This window comes from Coffea arabica, chromosome 2c (assembly GCF_036785885.1).
Source record: "Coffea arabica cultivar ET-39 chromosome 2c, Coffea Arabica ET-39 HiFi, whole genome shotgun sequence".
Taxonomy (NCBI): Eukaryota; Viridiplantae; Streptophyta; class Magnoliopsida; order Gentianales; family Rubiaceae; genus Coffea; species Coffea arabica.
The window spans coordinates 41,003,279-41,028,873 of NC_092312.1; the positions used below are offsets into that span (position 1 = coordinate 41,003,279).

General features: G+C 35.4%; 1 protein-coding gene and 1 long non-coding RNA gene across 5 annotated transcripts; one reads left to right on the top strand and one right to left on the bottom strand.

Annotated features, from left to right (window-relative positions):
* Positions 1 to 9,098: 9,098 nt before the first annotated feature.
* On the bottom strand, positions 9,099 to 16,941 carry LOC113722560 (DNA repair protein XRCC2 homolog). Of its 4 annotated transcripts, XM_072075946.1 has the most exons (9): positions 16,700 to 16,941; positions 16,422 to 16,575; positions 15,748 to 15,854; positions 14,861 to 14,931; positions 13,569 to 13,631; positions 11,895 to 12,032; positions 10,521 to 10,582; positions 9,892 to 9,928; positions 9,099 to 9,756 (listed from the first exon to the last, which is right to left on the bottom strand). In XM_072075946.1, the coding sequence occupies exons 1-9, from the start codon at positions 16,883 to 16,885 to the stop codon at positions 9,363 to 9,365; spliced, it is 1,212 nt and encodes a 403-aa protein (XP_071932047.1). In that variant the 5' UTR covers positions 16,886 to 16,941; the 3' UTR covers positions 9,099 to 9,362. The 4 variants fall into 4 exon arrangements, with proteins under 4 accessions (XP_071932047.1, XP_071932049.1, XP_071932048.1 ...); XM_072075948.1 differs by lacking the exon at positions 9,892 to 9,928 and having other exon boundaries at positions 16,700 to 16,940; XM_072075947.1 differs by lacking the exon at positions 9,892 to 9,928 and having other exon boundaries at positions 9,200 to 9,667.
* A 6,296-nt stretch (positions 16,942 to 23,237) lies between these two features.
* LOC113722558 (uncharacterized) lies at positions 23,238 to 25,217 on the top strand. Its single transcript, XR_003456759.2, has 3 exons — positions 23,238 to 23,400; positions 23,750 to 23,824; positions 24,642 to 25,217. It is a non-coding gene; the product is annotated as an uncharacterized lncRNA (long non-coding RNA).
* The last annotated feature ends 378 nt before the right edge of the window (positions 25,218 to 25,595 follow it).

Genomic DNA, 25,595 nt, shown 5'->3' on the forward strand with positions numbered 1-25,595 from the left:
AACTCAATACTAAGTGGTGGCTCTCTATACTTAAATCCTTTTTAAACTAAATTTTGGACCCAAATTATTGCATTTTTAGTCTTATTTAGGCCATTTTTTCTTTATATTTTTTGAAACCAAAAATTTACTTTTTCATTAAACACCCTTTTATTTCAAAAAATGGAGCGCGACAACTTAGCGACTTTATTGGGGATTACTAGTGAATTCAAGCACTTGGTTTATTCATCTTTTCCTTCTTTAATCCTTTCACGTATTGTATTTGGTTATTTTTGTGACGATCCCACCTTTCCCTAGGGCGTACCGCAAGGGTTAGCGGACCGCCTGTCCAGTTTTCATCAGGACTCACTCACTCATATTAACTTCAGAGATAACATTAACTGCAAAGTAATCGGCAGCTTGGTGGGCATATCTTGGACAGGCTCATCGTGTCGTGTCCGTCTGGCAGTCTGGTGGTATGGGAAGATGGGTAATCAGTATTTGGCTTTCATTCATCATATTCTTCCATTTCTGATTTGCTGGCACCTGTGGAAGCATAGGAACTCCATGAGATTTGAGAGGATTCAAGTAGGGTTTGACAGGTTGTGCAGTTTGGTCATGTCCAATCTACTGGAGCTGTTTGCAATATACTTTAAGGAACATAGGTCCTTCCCAATGGCTTGGGTGCAATTTTATGCAGATATCTCCCGGTGGGCTCCTCGGGTGTCCTATACGCTAGTGAGGTGGTCTCGGCCTTCAGGTGATGTTCTCAAACTCAATACTGATGGGTGTTCTAAGGGTAACCCAAGTGTCAGTGGGGGAGGAGGGGTCCTTCAAGATGACGGGGGTAGGTTGATCTTAGCGTTTTCCTGCCATATTGGTCAGGCTACGAGTGTTTAGGCCGAAGTTCGAGCTCTGCTTTTTGGGGTGAAGGTGCGTTCAACGAGGGTTTGGCAGATTGGATGTCGAATTAGATTCACTCGTTTTAGCCCATATTCTACTTGGTAAGGCTGGTTGTCCATGGAGTGTTTATCAGGAGATACAGCAGCTGTTTGCGTTGAAGGAGCACATCTCACGGGTGCGACACTGTCTCCGCCAGGCGAACCAAGTTGCTGATGTTTTATCGAATGTTGGGTCTGCTCAGGGGGAGAGGTGATTTACACGTCCACATCAGAGTTACCTCCGGCAGCTAGAGGAGTCATGCGCCTAGATAGGATCCGTTTTTCTTCTGTTAGGAGGATTGTCCAGGATCATGTAGGTGTGTAGGAACCGGTTTGTTCGGTGGTTTCTCAAATTTTATCAATAAATTAATGGGGGTGGCGTCCTTCCCTGTGTTCAGGGTTAGCCAAGAAAAAAAAAACTGCAAAGTAAGCACAAAATTCCTCAAGAAATATTGCATCTATCCAACTTCACAAAACATTCATACTTCGGTGCATAGCTAAATGGATAAAAATACAAGTAATTCAATCACCTCACCAAGTGTAACAAGGATGGCAATTATTTAAAATGAAGACTACAACTTTCAAACTCACTATTCTTTGAATACCAAATCAATAGCACTATCATTCTTCAATATATCATGTACATGCTACAAATCATCTGAATAAACAAGCTGAAATACAAGGCAGAAGTAAGAGCTTAAACAACTAGTACTATAATACAGTATCGGCCAAATACAAGTTTAAAATTTCTAATGCAACTACTGCTATTTTGTCTCTCTCATCCCCGCACCCTATTAAGGAAAACAAATAAAAAAATGACTAAAATTCCAATGAGGATCCAAGAAAACATGCAGTCAAATTGGCAAGATATTTTCCACATAACTCAAAATCTTAGAACGAAGATAATAAATAGTTACAAATAATGTCATGGACCGTTCACACATTTAGATAAGCACTTTAACACCAGCAAGAAAAAGAATACGGTACTGATCGGTGGCTTTTGCCAGGTTTTAGACAGAGTACCCAGGATTCAAACATTAATATAGCTGATATGATGGCTCCTGCCAGAATTCAAGCGTAGCACTTAGTCCCGTACAATGTTTTACTTGCAGCTAGTGCCATAGCAACAATTTCCCAGTCCGTTGACACTCCGTCAACGTTTGAGGTATAGTAACAAGTCCAGTAGAACACCACTTATCTCCATCCACCCATCAACCCCCTATCGAGCCCGAACACTAAATAGAAATAGTGGTGGTAATACTCGAATATGCCCAAATAAGAACAAATATGGTCGATGAAATAACTCTCATCATTGGTGATCCATTAGAAAAGGTTAGAACTCGTTCCTCCTCTAAACAATTGATGGATAATTTTGCATTGTCTCACATTTTGAACCCAAGAATATTGTTGATGCCTTGAAAGATGAGAACTGGATTTTAACTATGGAAGATGAGCTAAATCAATTTGAAAGGAACAAGATTTGGACATTGGTTGAAAGATCTTAAAATCATCCTATCATTGGCACGAAATGAATTTTTAGAAACAAAATAAATGATAAAGGTGAGGTTGTTAGAAATAAGGCCAGACTTGTAGCCAAGGGATATGCTCAAGAAAAACGAATAGACTTTGATGAAACATTTGCACCCGTGGTTAGGTTAGAATCAATTAGAATATTTTTTGCCTTTGCATATTTCAAGAATATCAAACTATTTCAAATGGATGTAAAAAGTGCCTTTCTAAATGGCTTTATTGATCAAGAAGTATATGTTGATCAACCCCTGGTTTTGAAAATGAGATTTATTTTAATCATGTGTTTAAGCTCTCAAAAGTTTTGTATGGATTAAAATAAACTCCAAGAGCTTGGTATGAACGTCTAAATGATTTTTTGATTGAAAATGGTTTTAAAAGAGAAATTGTAGATACCACTCTTTTCACTAAATAAAGTACACATGATCTGTTAATTGTGCAAATATATGTGGATGATATTATATTTGGTGCTACTAATGAGAGTTTGTGCAAAGATTTCTCCACAATAATGCAAAAAGAGTTTGAGATGAGTATGATGGGAGAATTAAATTTCTTCCTTGGACTCCAAGTGGTTCAAACCCCGAGAAGGAACATTCATTAATCAAGTAAAATACACTAAGGAGCTATTCAAAAGATTTGGAATGGAAGATTCAAAGTAAGTTCGAACACCCATATGTGCCTCTACTAAACTTGACAAGGATGAAGAAGGTACAAAGGTTGATGAAAAGAAGTATAGAGGTATGATTGGTAGCTTGCTTTACTCAACTGCTAGTAGACCTGATATCATATTTGTTGTATGCTTGTGTGCTCGCTTTCAGTCCTGTCCAAAGGAATCTCACTTAAATGCTGTAAAAAGAATTCTTAGATACCTAAAAGAAACTGTGAATTTTGGCTTATGGTATCCTAAGTGTTTTGAATTTCCTTTATGTGGATTCTCGGATGCTGACTTCAGTAGGTGTAGGGTAGATAGAAAAAGTACAACGGGTATATGTAACTTTCTTGAAAAATACTTAGTATCTTGGTGTAGTAAGAAGCAAAATACCATGTATTTGGATAGGTGATGAGCACTTCAGGTTCTGGCAGCCTGTTGAGATGGAAATGTGGCCATCTTAGATGTGGGTTTTGTAGTAGGTTTGGTCATGCAAAGAAGCAGTGCTTTCATAAAAATCTTTTCTTGCGATCTGATCCGCCAATTCACGAAATCCCTTCTAAAACACAAAAACAGCGCCAAATCTATGTTCCAAAAGTAGTGAATGAGAAGGAGAAGGAGTTGGAGGTGACGACAGTCCAGAGCAAACCGGCCGCAGATGTCAACAAGGAACAAGGAATGTCTGCTGCTCATGCTCAGACAATTCCAGAGGCTGCCACTTTAGGGAATAATTTGCAGTTTGTTTTGGATAGTATTAATCCTGATGATTTTCAATCGAATATTAGGCAAAATCATAAGGGTAAGGAAAAGATGATGCTCAATCTTTGGTTTTACCAAACCTGCAAATGAATAAGCCATTGGTTATACGGGAGCCTCAAGGGTTTGCTGTGGATCAAAATTTGAGTGGGGTTGTATCTCGGATAGGAAAAGCTGCAAAGTCTGTTATTGTCACCGATCGGGTTGTGGTGCCGGAGCATGGAACAGATGTTGGGCTACAGACTTCGACTTCGAATCCATTTGAGGATGGGGAATTCACTAATCCGAAGTCTGAGAATGAGCATTCCATTCAACCAGCTAATGGCGCATTCACAGAGGCTGCATTGGAAGAAAAGGCGATGGAGGCTGGCGACTCCTCACAGCAAGGTAATGGAATTACGTCTGATGTGGCAAACGGTGCGCTCGCGAAGGTAGACCAAGTTCATGACCCACGTGATATGGTGTCAGTTGGAGACACACCCCTTGTGGATACAAGTACAAGTACAAGAACAGACACGAAATCCTCTATGCCTCAAAATCCACTATTTAAAAATGTGCCACAATTTAAAGATGTGTTCGAATAGCTTAAATGGGAGAAATTACATGGTAGGATCCCCCTCGTATATCAAAAGCCTTTTCTTCATTCAAATACAACATGCAATGGTAACAAAAATGAAGAAGAAGAAGATGATTCACAACGCGATAAAGACAAATACCAAGACCAGAAACAAGTTCACGAGCAATTTACCTAAGTGATTTCAAAGAAAGCGAGGAAGCAGCTTGCAAAAAAAGGTAAAACAATGCAAACACGTCAAGATGTTAAATCAAATTCCCATGCTCACTCACAATCCCGCAAATGTGGGGCATCATCATGTGGATGATTTCGTTCGATTCATCTGTTATGTGTTTAGATTCGCAGATTTTTCCATATGTGCGTATTATTGTTGATCCCTTTTACTTTAACAGAGGTCAGATTTGGCCCCCCTCTAATTCGTTGTGCTCTTTTTGGATATAAATAAATTAAGGGATGGATCCCTATTTAAAAAAAAAGTATAATACATTAAGTATAATACTTGAAAATTTTATTACATGTTTCATACGATTATCTGAAAAGTATGAGTACTTTTTAAAATATTTTTAAAATGTACAAAATACATGAAAGCTTTTATAATTATAGATAAAAACATATATTATACGAGTTTTTACTAACTAGGCACATAAAGCTAGTTGTTGATTCCTAGTTTTGCACTTCCCCATCGTCGCTGGCAAATAGGATAAAACAGGATGTGATTTCTGACTATTCTTGATCTTTGAACGTCGAGTAGGTGCACATGATAATGGAAGAACGAAGGAAAATGACCATCACATTTCACATAAATCTTTTTAAGCTCTTCTTTGAAGTAATACAAAATGGTATCTCATCTATAGAATATTTAACTTTTAATCTCAAACTCATACATAATGAAGACATATTGTTCATTCATAGTTTTACACTTCCCACCCTCACTTATTAGTGAAAATGACAAGTAGGACATGATCCGTGAGTATTCTGTCTTTCAATGTTGGGTAGGTGTATTTTTTTTTTTTATTTTTTTTTGTCGATACAATAGATTCCTACACTAGGGGGAGAGGGAGGATCTGAAGAGGTCAAAGGATAATTCGAAGGGGACTGAACCACCATCGGACCAGATAGGTGCACTACATACCCATCTGAATTTTTTAAATAGAACCACTTTTTTAATGTTGCGAATTGATAGGAGGCAAGATTTGCTACCAAACTTTAATACATTGGTGGTGACCATCAGCTCAAAGACAAGTGGTTTGGTTAGGTGTACTTGATAAAGCACTCTTTCAATATCCAAAGCATTAAATGTCAAAGCCATATCTCTCTCAACATCTATCCGAACGATAGAAATTATCCTAAAGGGACACAAATCTACAAAAAACTTCATCAATGATTGGACTTGTATGATTGCCTCACAGGTAGTTCGATTGGTTCCGTAGTTACCAGTAGGTCCCCTGATCGACTCCCGTAGGAACACAAATCTACAAAAATCTTCATCAATTTATGGAGCAAAATCTACAACATGAAGATAAAGCCATATCCAACTACTTCTATGTAGCCAGTCCATCAATCCTTATGTCTATCCAGTATCCGGTTGCCTTGAATTCTTTAGAGATATGTAAACCTAGTTCTTTAATCTTTCTACTAAAAATAGAACTGGCATGAATATCTGACGGATAAATGTTGATTAAAGATATTGGTGGTTATGACTACACTTTTTTTTTTGGGGTCCAAACTTAATTGTTAGATTACCAAATATACAATTAGTAAATCTTATATACGTTAATATTGTATAGACTATCATGAGTTGATGCATAATACATGAGTAAAATTTGGATTTCAAATTAAAATTCAAATTAATTGTCATGCATCTAATTTCAATCTTGAGAGACGTTGCTCTCCTCTCAAATTTCATAGTCGTACCTTTATATTCTACTTTATACGTCAGTAAGCTATATCTCTTTGCTTGTCACTTCACCGCATAACACAATCATTAATAGATCTTGCCCAGTCAACACCAATAAAAGGCTTTTATCTTCAAATATCCATAATTTGAACAATTGTTTGTCTAACCATGAACACTTGTTAAAATATATTTCAAGTGTTAAAATTTTTAAAAATACAAAATTAATTAAGAAAATATATAAATGCAAGGGGATTAATTATGGAAAGTATATAAATGTAACGAAAGATAATAATTGTTAGTGTGTTTATATACATAATAAATTAAATGAAATGTAGGTGTGTTAACGAGTGCCTGACACCTATTAGAAAACTCCTTTGAACAAATCAACTCTATCACTAACCAACCTTCATTTTTTTCTTGCTAACCAACCTTGAAGTAGGCTTCGAATCCTCTGTCCCCAAAGTAGTCGTTGTTCCCTCTGTCCCTTATTTGTATAGCTGCCACGTGTCTCTAACCTTTTGTTAACCCAAACTCAAATAAACCGATAATAATCGGTTTACAAGTTTACTCAAAATCAATTAAAACAAATAACTCAAAACTTTTTTTTATTTTCTTTTTAACAAAAAAGAGTCTTGTTGATCATAAACATAGAAATCAACTAAAACTCTTCTTTATTTTTTACCCCAAATCATCTTTTTCTTAAACCATAACAAGTACTTTGATTCACTCATTATATCTTTAATCTTGCAACAAAAACGCTCAAAGGATCAAGTAGCAAGATTCAATTTCATCTTTATCCAGGTGAAACAAATCAATAGATCATGTATGATCAACAAGACTCTTTTTTGTTAAAAAGAAAATAAAAAAAGTTTTGAGTTATCTATTTTAATTGATTTTGAGTAAACTTGTAAACCGATTATTATCGGTTTATTTGAGTTTGGATTAACAAAAGATTAGAGCAGTTGTACAAATAAGGGACAGAGGGGACAGAGACTAATTTGGGGACAGAGGATTCGAAGACCTTGAGGTATCCTAAAGTAGGATATAGTTATAGACTACTTCCAAAACAGAAAAAATGAGCAACCACTTTTGTAATACTACAGATACATACTATTTTAAGGATTAATTTCAAAAAAGCCCCTTGACAAATGCCTTTTCATCATGTCACGCCCTGAATGTATAATTGAACCAATTTACTCCCTGTGCTACTATAATTTTTTAAATTAAATACAATTGTGTTTCACAGCCCAATTTCTAGATGCATCGGTCTTGTGCAGCACACATGGATTTATGAATTCACCAAATTATTCCCACAAGTTCTTAATTACCAAACTTTTTTAGTTACTTACTCATAATAAAAATTCTTTTGAAACATTCTAGTTTTTCCCTATATCTCCAGAAAAAAAAATTTGGTGCAACTACCGGTTATTATCATATTTGAAGTTTGTAATAATATACATTAGCTTATGGCTTCTAGTTTTTTATCTTTTGTTACAATTGAAAATCGTATTAAAGAAATGTGCTTGTTATGTACATTACGTTTTATTACTTTAAAAGTTTTTATAAAACTGTAGTTATCCAAAGTCATCTTGACTTATTTTATTAATTATAAATAGCATGTGGAGTGTAATTTAGTCAGTTCACAAACCATGCGTGCTGCACATGATGGTTCCAAGCAAGCAAATCTCGCTCAAAAAAAAAAAAAAAAAAAAAAAGATAATATCAAAAACCTCCCTTAAGGTTTCTCCAAATATTACTTGACATCCCTAAAGTTTTATAAATATTACTTACCTCTCCTAGTAATTGTAAAAGACTTTGTTAACCCTCACTTGATACATAATTTGCATATCAAATAAATGGAACTCAAAAAATTAAGAAAAAGAAATAAAAGTCACTTTCTTCACTTTTTCCTTTTTTTAATATTCTCTCTTACTCATTTTTCTTTGATGACTATGCAATTTTTTATTTGTAAATTATAGTAAATTAAATTTTCTTTATCTTTTACTTTTTCTGATTGTGATAAAATAGGATATGATCTCTTTATTTATTTTGAGTTGATTTTCATAATGATCAATACAATTTAAAGGTTTGGACATAGACTAAGAAGTTGGGAGCACATAGAGTTAAATTGCTGCTACTGTATTTCTTTGCAAATATCTTTTTTGTTTTTCAAATTTATATTTTTATGGACTATAACAGTGCGACGTGGTAGTACTATTAGAAATTGTTTTTAAATTGATGATTTTTTGGGAGTAAACAAAGTGATTTACGAGTATGTTTATTTAGTGAGCAAGTGTAGTTTAGGGCTTTTCAAAATTTTGTTACATAAATAACAAAAGGAAGGGAGGAAAGTGATATTTTTAAAACCTTAGGATTGCTAGGTGATATTTAGAGAAACATGAGGGAATGTTTCTGATATTATCCCAAAAAAATGCAAGTCCAGTTGTCTACTACATAAATTTGCCCGTAGTTTTGGTATGCCTTGTTTAACCAGAATCTTTGTCAATGGGATTGCATGGTCTTAACATGTTTATTACAACAAATAGCTATCATAGGTCTAATTGAGGTGGGTGAATGTACCATAGAAACCCGCCTAATCTCTTCCCTTTTGGACATGCATATATGTTTGTCTTAAAGTAGGAAATGCATTTCTGCCAACACTTGATATTTAGCCCAAATTAACTGCTATGACACCAACATTAGCAGTAGTTACAAAATAACAGTTATGTTGAAGCTGAACAAGATACAAGATGATATAGGTCTAAGGGAGGCCGGAAAGAACAAGATTAACATCACATCGCTTTATCGCCATTATTATGTCAAAGTGTAACTGACTATAGTCCTGCTCATCACTGTAAACTAAAACTTATGTGTACACATTCTACAAAACACAAGCCCCCTAGAACAGAACCAGGCACATGTATCAGACATCAAATTAGTTCAAAATGAATGTAGCCCAGGAAGGGGACGGCGAAGTCGATGCAACAACAAACAATGTCTTCGTACTTGTTGAACCTTGTTGAGCATCCAACGCTAGCATGTTCAAACAGAGGATTTTCCAGTCGATGATAGCCATGCATCCCAAACCTCTTCCATGTCCCATAATGCCAATCTTTTTGTATGATGATCATTATACCGTTCCTCCAAATCACATCGAATGCTGATGGCACGTCTTCTTGTTGTTGAAATCAGGATTATCTCCAAAGGACTACATATAGAAGATATATCTCTTTTCTTCTTGAAAACACATCCGAATTGAACTCGGGCCACCAAGTAGCTAGAAGATCCAGAATGGAGGAGTCCAAAAAGAATCTGCAATAAGATCATGGGTATGCTATACCATGATGCTTTGACACATTCAACTATCAACATCACATCACAAAAGTACTGAAGCAATTGCACTGGAATGCCTTCATGATATGAGAAAAAAGCCATCCTGCAGTTATTTGAATTGCAACGAATAAAAACATTCAAATCCATAACTGAGAAAACTAGGAAAATTGAAGAATTTTTTTTTTTTCAAATGGTTGCAGCAAAAATCATGAACTAGCTACATTTCTTTCATTCAGACCTGATGCTGCAACATGTATCCTGTGAGTAACAAAGGACTGCAGCAACCAAAAATGTGTTAAGCTAATAGTATTGATAAGAGAACTTTTAACTATTGATAAGAGAACTTGTAGCTGACAAGTGCAAAACTAATATTGCTGGGAATGTGCAAAAATAATGCACTTGCAAACATCATGATGAGAATTTTGAGGAGTATTCAGTAATAGAAATGTACACACCCTTACATACACAAAAACATTTAAAAGAAACAAAAGTTACATAACAGCGACTCCTGGGCTGAACTTATTATATATATTACTTTTTAACATCATTTTCAAAAGCCAGATTACATTCAAAAGAAGCAACTTTCAGAAGCCCTTCCATCGAGAAAAAGTTGGTTACTGAGTACTTTTGCTGGATCAGGAAATCAAATTCTAAGAGTTTAAGTGACAATGTGGTTCAAATACAAAAAACAAGCAAATCATCCTGTATCAACTTAAATCATCACGGTCCAATAGCATTACAAATTCAAGATAAATTCAGTGGATATAAGATATACATTTACCAATTGTATGAACATGATTAGTTTTTTTTTTTAATTTAGTACATTAACTGAAAAACTTGAATTAAAAATATCAATACAAATAGTACCTGCCAGACTGAAGGCATATATATATTCACGATGTTTGGGCCGAGGACCACTACTTGTATTCCTGTGAGATGGAAAAACCAGGGAAATAAAATAGACTTAGACAACCCAGGTTGGGAAAAAAAAGTCCAAGGAGCTCAAGTAAAAAATCATAAATAAAAAAATTTACTTCAACAAATAGCAGTACAGAAACACAATTGCAACTGGCACATTCCAAGTGCCTTCTCCTTTATGGTAACAAACATCTTTTCTTATGCCTGTTACCTGATTTAGGTTCGAGTTGCGGAAAACAGATTTCATTCCCAGAACATTGAACAAACCTCAGATCAATGATTCAAGTACTAGATTTTACCCTCTGAAGAAGAGTTAACAGACATAAGGTTCAGCCCTTTAAGCCTATTAGAAGCTATGTTATATTTCATTACCATTGCAGGTACCTAATAGCTCTTAAACTTACTAAAGAGTTGCATGATAATTGAGATCTGAGCACAATGCCCTGCAATTTTTCTTTTTGTTCCTTCCATCTTGTATTTAAATTAACACCAAGAACTTACAAAAGTAATTCCTTAAGAATTCTTGTGCGCTATGATTATCAAAAGTCAACCAATCTTGCCACCATTCAAACCACCCCTGTTGTGCCAGGCAATCTCATGGTCAGAGAGAATCAGAGAGAGAGAGTGTCAAATTCTTATCTACGTTGTGCCTCAAATATATATATATATATATATATATATATAGACAGAGAGAGAGTGAGAGAGAGAGAGAGAGAGACTTCTTATATGATGTGCACTTCAAAATAATCCCAAATCTTAAAGCCAGAGAGAGATAGAGAGACAGAGAGAGTCAACTCTTTATTTAAGGTGTGCCTCAGATGTTCGGACTGCTAATCCCAGATCTTCAAGCCTAAACTTCTACTTATCCTCTAAGCCTACATCCCTAAGAACTTGCCATAACTAATTGAGATAATTGCCCTAAACAAAGCTATTCCAGAGCAACTCTAACAAAAAGACAAGAAACCATATACTTTTAGCCACTCCAAGTGGGATTAAAATGACGATGAAAGGAATAAAGACATTTCACATATTTTATGGTTTTGATGAAATTTCTCTATTTTGTGGTAAAATATAGCAACATGGAATTAATTAGAGTAAACGTCCTTTGAAAACACATTTTAATAGATTGTCCTTTGGTTATCCATTGTCATCATACAAGAAATTTCGAGCTCAAGCTTCTCCACCTCTTCTTCAAGTGAGATAAGTTGTGTTGCTAAAATTTTGATTGGATCAAAGCAACCATGTTATTCTGCTGTCTATATGCAAGATCAGTGCTGTCAAATGTGATGTAAAAAAGGACTCATCTGATATCCAAGCAACAACCTCATAAGTTCATCTGCTGTAGATTTGTCCCCAGAAATTGAGTTCTTCGTAGCTAAAACAAGCAACGGATGCACCAAGAGAAGCTTCTGAAGATCCTGAACCACATTTTCCATCACACTTTGAAGAGAAAGGCTTTTCCTAAGATACGGAGATGTTGCACAATGCCAAACAAGTTAAGGCCTTGAAGCAATAGAACTAGAAAACCAGGTAGAAAAGAAACATACAGAGCACGTTTCAGTAAGAAAACAATAAGGCACATGTTAACCAATAACGTGAAAAGGAAAGGAGCAAATGTTTTTAAAGCTTAAGAGTGACTGTTGTTTGAAATGCAAATGACAGAAAACATTTAGAGGAGATGTGCTAGCTTAAAATGTTCATTGATATAAAGATGGACGTGAAAAGGTAATGCAATCTAACCCAAAATGCAATGGACAATGGTAACAGCAGAGAAGTACACAACCACAGAATTGGAAAGGCAACCTTATTAGTATTGAGAACTTAATAAAAAATTAAAAAAAAAAAAGAATAAGGAAATATTATATTTCCTACCAATGTACAATCTAAAACCATTTAGTTTAAAGGTCTATTGCCATTCACTCCTGTCACCATTTTCTGGGTCTGCAAAACATTCTGAAATAGCAGAACAAATGTTCACGAGTGTCTTAAATGCAAACTTCCACATGCATACGCTTCTAGGCTTCTGGAATACCTTCAGTAACATTGAGTCCACAGTTGAAATAATCAATTCTCATTGAGTGCAAAAGTGAAACAATGACTGAGTGGCTCAACCATGGACAATGACAGTGAGGGGAAATGGGTGATGAAAAGGAAGAGTAGGAACTTGCATGTATTGCTGGTAGAATGAATGGATAGCAAGAATGGTTCAATGAAAAAATAAAATCAAATACACATCCATCCCTAAGTCTAAAGCAATCCACAACTGGGAATTGTACAAATTTATAAATGAGGTAGGGAATTGCTAGCAGAAAGAAGAAAGCTACAAGGCCATCAGTTTATTTTAGATTCAAGTGCTTCTTCTCCAGAAGTCCCATAGTCCATTCTAAGTATAAGTTTAGGTATAATTTTTTGCAAATTGACAATGTCCAAAGACTAAGCCGTGAGTCTTATTGATAAAAACTTAAAAAAAAACTTTTGGCACTAAATTTTCCTAGCTGAAACATGTTCAAGTTAATGTTGTATACATTAGACCAACACTTAAAATGGTGAGAGAATGGCTAATGTTTGATTGGCGAACCTCAATTTATAGTTTTCTTCTATCTTCCTCCATTCAAATGCAAGGAGAACAAAAATCTCCAGTCTGGATTTTAGTACTAATCGAATATAACAATGTTAACAAGCAAATGAATATGATAACAGTAAATTGAACAGGAAATGCTAAGCCACGGCTTTGTTTCTACTAAAACCAACAGAATGGGGATTTAAGCTATTGGAACTACATCTCTACAACTAAATTCACAATATAGACAATGAACAGGCATCAGCTGAGCTTCCTGTTTTTACTTTTTATCCTAGCTCCACTTTTTATTTCACTTTTGTCTTTTATATCTGCTCAGCCAAGAAAAAGTGTCTGCATAGCCCAAAGTAGCCCAAAGCATATAGAGGGGAAGATATTAATCCATCAGGTCTATTAAAAATCATCCTTATGTCTTTTACCTGTTGCTGCCTCCTACAAGTAGTGATGGCAAAGCACGATCCATCCAGTAGAAAGCTCCAATGCTGGTGATAATAAAGAAAATTACAGATATTGAGAAACAGAATACCTTTTGGGTAAGCTGAAACCACAAGGTCATTCATACCAAAAAAATAAAAATAAAAATAAAATATCTCCACTTGAAATTAAGACTTAAATTCTGGAAAAAAAAAAAAAAATGCTTTTGCCGTTATCGTGGTCAGATGCTAAGATGGTACTTATTCATACAGACAATAGGAATCAACAAAAACTTCAGCATACCCTAAGGATCAAACTACCAAATTTTACATGAAGAAAATTTTAATTGGTTTCCCACACAATGACTACCTGATACTTCCTAACAGGTAACCTACCACAGTAAAACACCCTGTAATATATAGTGCCAATATATAGATATTACACTAAAAAAAAAACTCTATATGCACATAATTATAATATGCATAAATGCTACATAGTGGTTCAATCATCTATGTACACGGATATATTCTAGACGCAGATACTTTGACATACACATAGTTATGGATGTGTGCATGCACATAATTCTTAAAAAGGAAAGGAAGTCTTCACAGCACACAGTTGGCTCTAGCACCTTCATTTTTTGTCTTCTTTTGTCCATCTCTGATTAAGTGATTACAGGAAGTATTTGGGGGACATGCGTTCTAATTAAGTGATTTTTTTCTTGAATTCCTTCTTTTACAAAGTACACTTGAAAGAAATGTTGGAGATTTTCTAGAGTATCACAGACCAACTTGCTCCAATAAAGATAAAAAATTTCTCCATGCAGTTTGGGAGTGGATGATTAAGTTATCACATTCCATTTACTAGTTACATGCCTAACATTTTAAAGAACTTATTATCTAAATATTATGATATTAAGCAATTTAAGGGGGCATAAAGAAAAAGATCAACATTTTTTGAAGAGCTTAATGTAATTTCACAAGCTAGATGACAGGTCCCTATGAGCATCCCAAACCCAATGGAGTCACATATATGCCCAAAGCCTGTAGATAGTTCTACTTGCACAGACAAGTATGTTAAATTTTCTGCAATAATTGCTAACAAAAATTGGTCTAAAACATTATGCCAGTCATGCAAACTTGGTTTTGCTGTTTTACTTTGTTTAGAGTTGTGGCCTTCATTAAACCAGTGGAGCATTGTGAGAAACTCTTCAAAGAATTAAACTAAGGATGTTATACCAAGATGAGAGCCTGGGAGCAAAGAAGCATATAGTTGCTATTAGGATTCTTGGCCAAACCTGTCCAACACAAGCAAATGAACACCAACACCTTGTATATCCTTTTGCTTTTGAAGTTGATTATTCATAGTCTGCTGGGCAGAAAACAAAAGAATATTACTGAAACTGTATATCTTTGACATTATAACACCATAAAATAGAAAAGGTGCATGAACAAGTAACCAAAACAGACATCTTTGATCCTCAAATTTTGAAAACAAAATCTATGCTTGTAACCTACTTCTTGATGGAAAAGGAACTTAAACATGCAAAGGACCTTCAGAAGAGTTAGTACATCATTCATTTAGCTTACAAGAAATGTAACAAGACTCCAATGAAAAAATAATGATCAAAACATAAGTGGCGTCAAGAAAGAAATGAATGTTTACTGTCATTTATTTTCTGTAATGCATGTTATTGGTAACTAAGTAGTTTGCATAAGTTTCTTTTAAAAATCTAGTTTAGTCCAAAATGTATAAACACGTGAAAACAAATTACGCCACGACAGACAACTATAAAGAAGTGTATGATTCCAAGTGCAGATGTATGCAAAAGTAACTTTCTGCATAGTAAGGCCAAATTGTATAATTCCGTGTGCAGAAGTGTCTTTTTTTTTTTTTTTTCCTTTTCATCCTGAGCATCATAAAGATGCAAAGCATGATTGCAAACTTTAAGTCAACATTCTCTCCTCCTTCAAGTATCAGTTCCACCATAAGTGAGCATAAAAGATTCCAAAAATTCAAAAAGCACAAGGATAATATCGCAACAGGAAGATGCAATAACTCGTGCTTTTTGTGTACTAAAACTTCCTTGCTCAAGAAAAATGAACTTCAGTCCACTAGAAAAAAACAAGCAAGGAGAGTATTATTTGGAGCTCAAAAATGTTGAACTCCCATTTGCTAACTCACCTTAAGAGTGGCAAGAAATTCTAAACTATTGTAACAATGGATGCATAAGAAGCGTCTCATGCACTCAGCAAATAATTCTTCATCAGATTGAGTTTGTGACTTCGTATCTGAGTAATTGAAAAAAAAAAACACCAAAGACTGAATTAGTTTCAAATTCATCCAGCCCCAACATGCTATAGGAAGACAACAAAGTAGTACATGTTATTAAATCTATCAAATCATATATCCTGTCTATCTTCACATTTCTGTCTCTTTTTGGGAATGAAACACAATTAACCTTTCCTACACTAACATGTAAAGGATTTTTCACACTAGCAGCCCTAATTGCATGTTGCATGTACGGGAATTTCAAATACGAATAGAGGTTAGCATCCAGGCCCATTGGGAGTAAAATAAAAGAAATAAATTTTTACCCTGTTTGTAAATGGAACATTTTTCTAGTAAAACATTACATTAAATGTGTTCCTATTGTAATTTAATTCCTCATTGTTCTCTTAAAACATTTCGTATTTCAACACCAAATTATGAGAATGGAGTGCTCTGTTTATCCCCATTATATTGCCATATAATTACAACCCCACCAAACAACTGGAAAAGAACAAAACTTTTATAACATCTAAAATCATTATGCAAAGATGAACTGAAATAATACATGGAAACGTATGACTTCTTACCGTTGCTATTGGCTTGAATTAATTTGTGCTTTAACAATCGGGAAAAGCGTAAAACATCGAACCGACAATCCAAGTCAACAAAAACAGCTAACCGCTCCATGCCTCCAAACTGGACACCTTTCCATTGCTTAGGCAAAATACAACTAATCGCAGCCTGAAAAAAAATTCACAAAAAAATTTCAAGAAAATAGTTTTTCACATATTAACGATTTAACCCAAAAAAAGAAATGCAGAACTAGAATTAATTGATCATTAATTAACTAATTCTAATAAATTACCTGCATTAAGATGTGGGTTTTACCGGAAGAAGGAGGGCCGGCAACCTCGACGACGTTTCCGGGCCGGAGAGGAAGCTTGTGAAGCGGCGGAGGCAGTGGCAAAAAGGGTCGCTCCGTGAAGAGCCGAGTGAGCATTTCTTTAGCTGTTTCATCGGCTTTTATCCAATCTTTCACTGCTGACTCCATTTTCGGTTTTGGAGACCGACACAGGAGTAAAGACCAGACGTCAAGAACAACTACAGATATAGGCAAAAGCAGTCAAACAACAGTCTTACATATCAATATAGGGAAAATCGCCACTTTAGTCCTTAAACTATTTCACTTATGTCAATTGCATCCCTCAATGTTATTTTAGCCTAATTTAATCCTTTAACTTAAATTTCTTATCTAATTAGATCCTTTTACAGCAGTGCCGCCCACTAAACTTTTTCCAACACAAAAGTCACTGCCTAATCAAGGACAAGAAAGGAAATACAAGTCATGCCCTATGCTAAAACAAAGAAGTCTGAAAACTGTCTATCAAATGGGGTATAATACAAATTTTTCACTAAATTGGGGAAAAATAAAAATTTTCCGTCGCCATTTATCACCGGTCAACGAGTCATCGCCAACTCCCTCACCAATCTTCTTCAGTGAACTTTCGAAACAAAGAGGTTCTCTTGGAACTCTCAAATCAGTAGCTAATTTTACCTAAGCAGCTAAGACTCCTCTCTCAATCTGTCAATATTTCTACAAATGAGACATCGCAATTTTCTCTTTTAACTCCCATAAGTTCTCTACCAATGTTGCTGCATTGTTAATTTCATTGGATTCCTTTGTTGGGAAAAAAGCCCGTGTGAGTGTCGTCAAAGCAGCTCATTTTATGAATATTTTTGTGAACATTTTTTTTGTTTGCTCAATATGTATTCAAGATTGCATATGTTGAAGGGGCCCAAAACTGTTAGATGAAATGCTTGAGAGAATGTCAGTGGCATGAACCACCATGGTCTCTGGTCTGCAACCCTCAAAATTGCGCTAGAGGCATTTGAAGTTTTTGAACCTCTATTTACTGGAGGGTAGATAAAGGACTTGAACAAATTTCTCAATGTTTTTTATGATGCGACTGGTCATGGTTCTGGGGAGACAACAGAAAAGTCTCATCTCCGATCTCCCTATAGACTTCCATGGGTTTGGAAGCCTTGAGAATTAAATTCCATGGATTCTACGTATTGAAACTTCATCAATTTTCTGATTTTTGCCAACTTTGTGAGAAGGCGATGGAATTTGAGAAAGAAATGTAAAACAAGAGAAGGCAGTGATGCTTAAGGAAAGGTTTTTGTTGATGATTAATGGCAGTAATGGATGAAGATTTTTTTGTTAAGAAGAGAATACATATGATTCGGTGGTGAAATGCTTTGGTGGAGAAGACACTTTTGCAAGTTCTTTTTGACAATTTCTGTTTTCTTCCCCAAGTTAGTGAAAATTTTGTTTTTTTCCCTTATAATGGAAATCCATTTTTCTTATATCTAACATTCGCCCTGACTTTGTAGTTCCTAGATTGCCCATAGTTGGGCGGTGATGTTATGCCGGAGAGATTTTTATTGGCTGCACCACCATGAAAGGATCTAATTGGACACCAAATTTAAGTTAAAGGATTAAATTAGGCTAAAACAACATTGAGGGATGAAATTGGCATAAGTGCAATAGTTTAAGGACTAAAATGGCAATTTTCCCTATCAATATATCTTCTAACGTTTCCCCAAAAAAAAAAAGTCAAACAACACTCTTACAGAATTGGGTTTTGCTCCCAAAGAAAATTGAAAATGGTTAAAAATGCTCTTTAAAAATTTAAACTTTTGACCCTTTAGGATTTAAAATTATTTTTATGTTCTGTACGTAGGCTTAGATATAGTAAAATTCACTCCCATTAACGTAAATTTTCATGTGTGTACGTGTATATATATATAGTCAAAGAACTCCTTTTGTGTCGAAAGTTAAAGCGATACTTGTTAACTGAGAGGTAATGATATGTAAATTGATAAAGTTATCCCATGTAACTTATCAACCATATAGACTAAGGTTCCGTTTGATAAAATTGAATCTGAATTCTGAAATCTGAATACTGAAACAATTAATTTGCTGAATTTTAAGCACTGAAAAAAATATATGAATGTCTGCATTTTAATGCTAAACCTATTTATACTGTTTGATAAATATTTATACCTGAATGCTTAATAAGTTTAATTTGATAATTTTGCCCTTATATCTTTTCATTCAAAAAAGAAATAGAATATATGATTTAATTAGTTTAAAACTGTAAGGTATGAAAATGACAATATTTATTTTTAAATCAAATTAATATAAAAGATGAAATATATTATATAAGGACTATGGAGAAGATGTGAAAGTCATTAAAAGGGGAGAAAAGATAAACTAAAAATCGTTAGATAGAGAATATTAGATTATTTAATTAAATCAGAATTTTGAACATAATTAACAAATAAGGGTAGATTTGGTAGATAAAATAAAGTAGTTGAAGTAATTCTATTGATTCTTATCAGAATTAAGCATTCAGATAGGATTCTTGTGTTGAAAAAAATACACACAAGTTCAGCATTACTTAACAAGTTCAACAAATAGATTTTCATTTATCAAACATTCAAAACATCTGAATGTCTGAAAAAATTCAGATTCAGCACTTTTTTATATTATCAAACAGACCCTAAGTGTGAAAGCCGGGGATCCACGTCGGCGTCGTCATCGTCCACATGGCGAGAGGGGATTGATTTTTTGGTGATGTGGCGCAAGATGATTGGTTGTCAGCTAAGCTTGGTTGCACCAGATTTTTCCCTCCCCTTCCTTCATCTCGTCTTTCCTTCCTTCTGGTTCTGTACTGTCTTTTCTTCCTTCCGCTTCATCAACCTCCTGTCTACCCACTCATCAGCTTCATCTCTACCCACTCCAACCTGCTTCTTTTCGGCCACAGATTGGTGTTGTTTCCGTTCCAAATTTGCTTTGGTTGCACCTGATTTTATCTCTCCTCTCTCCTTCGTTTGTCTTTCCTTCCGCTTGTTTTTGCTACTGTGCTGCTTTCTGCCCGCTTCTTTTTCCCTTTTCGGCCAGACCCTGAGGCTATTCCCACTCAAAATTTACTGTGTCTTCACAGTCCTTGGATAGCTTCCCCACCTTCTCTTTGTTCTTTCCTTCCCGAGGATTAGGTGGCTGTGATGATGAAGCATGTTGCTTGTTCTCGTTATTTCGCCACTCAATGGCTTCAGATTTCTTGTTTGAACCCCCAAGCGATGAGGAAATCGAGTACAAGCACGACGACAGTAAGGACGACTCAAGCAAAGAAAACGGAGAAGCGAAAAACGACGCCGTTAACGAGGAGGAAGACGAAATATCAATTTCTCCAACTAAAAAGAATAAAAAATCCAAGCACTCTCCCTGGGATTTCTCTTCCTACTCCCAGTCAGTTGCCGACGAGCATGCCCGCCGCTGCACCACTTGAGGACCACTCAATTGAGCTTCGATTGGCCATGCCTGAAGGAGAGGGGTATATTGGAAATCCAGTCGATTACATGGATGCGGCGGGTTATGAAGCATTGTTGCAAAACCTGGCCGAAACTGATAGCGGTGGGTGGCGAGGAGCGCCTCCCGCATCAAAAGCTTCTGTAGAAGCATTAGAAACCACGGAGATTAAGTCAGAACTGGAGGCATTGGCTTGTGCTGTATGTAAAGATATAGTTGGTGTTAGAGAAATGGTAAAGAAATTGCCTTGTGGACATGGGTATCATGGGGATTGTATCATACCGTGGTTGGGGTCGAGAAATTCGTGCCCTGTATATAGGTATGAGTTGCGACAGATGATGCAGAGTATGAGGAAGAAAGAAAAAAGAGAGCTGCCGCTGCCCTGAGTTCTTCTTCCTGTGGCATTGGCGGTATTAGTGGTGATTACGAGATTCTGTTCTTCTAATCACACCGGTGGCATATACGTTTACTTTCTACAATTATTTTTTGATTTTCGTTTTCAAGAATTAGCTTATGGTTTCAGATATTTTGACTCGCGGAACTCTCTTTGTGGACTAGCTTGAGGAATTGTAAACTTGTTTCTTCTTTTCTTGTGTTGGGCTCTGAGAGAGCCAAACTCGGGGAGAATTTAACCATGAGTTAGAATGGAAACCACAACCATGGGTTTGACACCACATCCAACCCAAAACCTTAAGACATTGGATGTTCCTCATTCTACTCATCTCTTTCCAATGTGAGATATTGATTCAAACAATCTCCCCCTCAATTGTGAATCTCTTCCACATCGGACCTCTCTCCCCAACCCATCCATTCCATCAAGCCCACTTCAATCTGGAGTGTACGATTCTTACTCAAGAGCCCACATGCCCTTGCCTCACTGCAGGTCTGCATGATTTTTTTTTCTCCGCTCTTATCCAAGCCACGCCTTACCACTCCCATTGGCTTTTTATCCTGGTGTCACTGTCCAACCGAACCATCGGCTCTGATACCACTTGTTAGGATCCAAGCGGGAAACAAACAACTATTGAGACATCAAATGCACAACAATTTAATGAGAAACAAGGCACAAGTATGAAAGATAGACGACACACAATATTTAACGTGGTTCGACTCCACCATTGAGCCTACGTCCACGGAGAGAAACCTGTTATTTATTATGAGAGGAAAACCCTATACAAGAATACAACTTGAACCCAATTCCAACCCTTGTATACCATCTCTCATCTCTTAAGAAGCCTCTCTCACACCCCATGTATAAGACTACATGATGCCCACTTGTGTGCCCTTGTATTTCTCTTTGTGTGTGTCTTGTGTAGCATGCCAACCCACCTATTTATAGAGGACATTACTGCCAAAAAAACCAAATAACAATTGGAAACCAATACTATTTCCTAAACTCATATAGAGTAGGAAATAGCATCTAGTTAAATAGGGTTTTACTTGACTACTACTTCAAATAACTAAAACCAATTAGAAAACTAGTTACTTCCACACAAAACAAGAAATCTACCTAAAAGAAATTAAGCCAATTTCCTAACATCTTGTTAATGTAAATAAGATTTATTTCGATAAAAAACTTGTTTCTTCTTTATCTCGAGCATCGTGTCCTTGGGGCTAGATAACATGGAAACTAAAACATTTGCACCTATGAAATTAATGATATCATTTTAAACATGATATGCTATGCTATTGAGGTATGCAATTTAACATGTGCATTCGGGTGTTTTAGGAGCTTTACTTATGTCATAAAATGCAGTTAATTTCTAGTTTCTTGTAATAATCTTTATTTGTTCAGTCTGGCAAACCGCAGCTATTAAAGGAGAGTTCACATCGATGGTTCTTTGCGTGCATAATAGATGTTATACCTTTAATTGAAACTGCAGATGCAGAACATGGATGTATTCTTTAGAAACCCTGACCGCAATGATCTCCCCAGTGTATTCAGGCTGAATCTTTGCTGAACGTCAATCAATGCTACTGCCCGTGCTAGCTCCCAGTGTAATGCGTGATACTTGGTCGGGGATTTGCGGAAAGGCGTATGATTTGCACAATCTCTTGTGTGCTTGGATTCAAGTTCTCATTAACGTTTTGTTATTTTAATGCATGAAAGCTCGTCTTGCCCACCGAGATTGTAAAGTGCCTATTTACTTCGTTATTTGTGTGCAAAATTCATGACTTGCATTTTCTGCTCCTGTTGTGTGTTGCGTTTTTATCTTGAATCTTCGTATGGAGACGAGAGCAGATATTTATTTTAAGAAGTTCTTGAGTTCGAATTCCTGGTTCTTATGTATAATAATAATAAAAATCAACCGTAGTTTAAAGTGAAACTTGATGTAAAGATGCATCATGTTTTACTACAATTTTAGGGTGTTGTAATTTTGTGCATTTAGCTTGATGAATGCCCGTGCACTCTCAATGCTGAAACCCTAGCCGCCAACTGGGAAGCTTTCATTCTGGCCCCCGCCCATGAAAAGGGGTGAAGAAACGGATTTCAGACGAGAACTTGATGATGATCTTCTCTCCTCCTAATGAGATTTCGTGAGCATGGCCGCCCCCGGAACCGAAAAGCCGTAGCGTTCTCAATATTGGTTTGGTAGATTTCTGCTATTCCACTTCTACTTCCAGTGTGCTTTTTCAGTAAACGATTGTTGTACGGTACATTGATTTTTGAATTACTACGACTATAAGTAAAAGCTTGTCCAAACCCAAAAAAAAAAAGAAAAAGAAAAGATTGAATACGTGGCTAAATGTCAATGGGTAAAACCGAAGGTAGAATTGGGAGGTGGAACACAGGATCCTAATCTTTTATTTTTTTTAAGTATATTATTTGGTTGGCAATTTAGCCACTAATTAACTTTGTAGTATTGTACTATAAAGAACTTATATATAAAGTGGGAATGGGTGGTGGAATTTGTTGTTGGTCTTTTGTCCTTCTTCATGTAGAAATCACGTGCACCATGGTTGTTGACTTGTTGGTCCTGGAAATCTTGTATCGGTTTTGTTCCCTTTTATTTTCCAAACCACCTGAAACCCTATGCCAGAAAACGTGTGCTAGAAACCATGTGCTTTTATCTCTCTCTTTCCCCTCAGTCTCTTCTGGTTCTCTTTTCATTTCTTCCTTTTTTCGTCATTCTCTCTCTTTTTCTTTTCCTTTGCCATCTTCCTCTTTCTCAGGCAGCAAGACTAATAAGGTAATCTTTTTTTCTTTGCAGATTTGCGTTAATTTTTTTTTATTTTTTTGCACTTCTAGAAGACCTCTGCTCCCCATTGTACTCTTCTTCCTCAGATTCATCTCATGTTTCCCATTCACAAGTTTCTGACTGTTACATGGTTGTTTTTGTTCAAATTTTCTTATTTTGTTCCGTTTTATTGTTATTGAATATTTCTCTTTTATTTTTTTTTGTTAGAAAACCCTTATTTTGTTTCTTTTATTTTTTTGTGTCTAATGTTTTCCGTTTGTTTTGGCTAGAAGTAAAAAGAAATCCGTGTAATTACTTTATCTTTCATTTTTTATGATGTGTTATATTAATGATATGCCAGTGAACCACAAAATCCATTTGGGTGTTTCCGCCTTCTTGCTCATAAACTTTGACAGTGGAATTAGCACATGAAGAGGTAATACTTTGTCTTTTATATCAGTGCCATTTTTTTTTTTTGCCCTTGATTTGTCCCCCTTTTTTTTTGAAACTCCAAAACTGGGGGTTTTTTAATCTTTACTTTTACTACTACGCCTCCTACTTATCCCATTTTCCCTCTTTATGATTTAAGTTGTAATCAAATTCCATCGCTATTTCGACAATAACTATAAAGAGACGTTTCCTATATTACTAATTGTTGATGTCATCAAATTGGGTGTTGAAAGCTGAAAATTTTTGCTTAGGTTGGATGGTTGGATGTAGTAGTTATGGGAAATAGGACAATTGAAATTTTAAAAGCATGAATTTTTCACTTTATTGATTGGAGCAAGTTCAATTGAATGTTTCTGAAATTTAATTGATAATGTGAAAGTTTATGTTAAGCGGGCAATGGAACTGAATCTAATGAGTTACGATGTTGGAGTAATTAGTGTAATCTGTTTAATCTTTTGTTTGCCTCACTATGTTTATGCTGTGCAATTATTTTTTATTATTCGGATAAATTTCTCAATGTTTTATCTGCCTAACTGTTTTAACATTGTGGATGATTGTGTTATTTGATAAATTTCTCCAATGGGGAAGGTTAAGAACCTAGATACTTTCAATTTGGAAATTGGGTGTCTAATAGTTTCTGTGTCATGTTTTGCAGACATCATGATCGTTATCATCTATTGATAGTTCAAAAGTTGCTGCTTATGCATTGTGAACTTTTTTTTTTTTGTACATTTGATTTTCTCTTCATTGTTTTCTTCCCTTTTTACTCATCTAAAATTTACTTTTTTTTTTTGTGATTGCAGGTGGAGAAAGTTGGGCTTTTTCCTCTTCAACATTGCTGCAATACTCTAAGATATGGTATATTTTATTTCATTCACTAACAAAAAGTTTACTTTAATGCACTGTGATCTTTTATATTTTTTAATCAAGTTTTGATTGTGATTTTCCTGGTTATTCATTACTTGGATGCTCTTTCATGAGCTTCCTTTTCCATTCATTAAGGAGAATGCCTGATTTCTTTATTTGCTTTGCATCTCTATGCCATTAAATGTTGGATCTGTTTTTGATAGTTCTGTGTGTATTTAGTTGCTGGTTTCCAGCCACAAATGACCAAAAGCATTGTGAGTCATCAAGGATTTCCATTATTCTAGATTATTGTTTCTAAGTGCCTTTTCCTCATGTCTTTGCATAAATTTTGCCTTTTCATTTTTCTTTTGCTAGAGTACAAGTTTTTCATTAAAATTTTGCTAATTTTGTTCTGAGGGGATTTGCTTGTGTATCTGATAGGATGACATTTTGAGGATATAATATAAATTATAGTAAAGTTAGTTCACCACCAAAATGGCTTTTCTTCTCTTTTTTCCTGCCATTCAAGAGGTTTTTTTTACTCTCAATGGAGCTTTTTTCTTTCCTTCTTCGTACCTTTTGGCTGGCTTTCATGGTACAGTTTAGTAGTACAAAATGCAATAAATCTCTTGGTAAAACTTCTTAGTTATATATTCCATGAATCTAAACTGTACAAGCTAACCAATTGCTTTCAACCCTATGTCAATTTTCGCTAAATTACAAGGACTAGCATAATTTTATTGATCTGATTGTTTCAATTTGGATGGTCAAATTTTTTCTTATTGTCGCGCCCCATTTTTTTGATAAATAAAATAAATGGTTTAAAAAATGTATTTTTTTTGTGATTGGAAAATGAATTGTGATTTAAAAGAAAAAATGGGTCTAAATGGGGGTTTGAGAATGCTACGATT

What these genes read in the sequence shown, in the direction of transcription:
- LOC113722560 (XM_072075946.1), bottom strand. Translation starts at nt 16,885, where the DNA reads ATGGAGTCAGCAGTGAAAGATTGGATAAAAGCCGATGAAACAGCTAAA. An exon ending in CATTTGCTTGTGTTGGACAG is followed by an intron (nt 13,632 to 14,860) that starts GTTTGGCCAAGA and finishes TATTATCACCAG; the next exon opens with CATTGGAGCTTTCTACTGGA. An exon ending in ATATGCCTTCAGTCTGGCAG is followed by an intron (nt 9,929 to 10,520) that starts GTACTATTTGTA and finishes TGGTTGCTGCAG; the next exon opens with TCCTTTGTTACTCACAGGAT.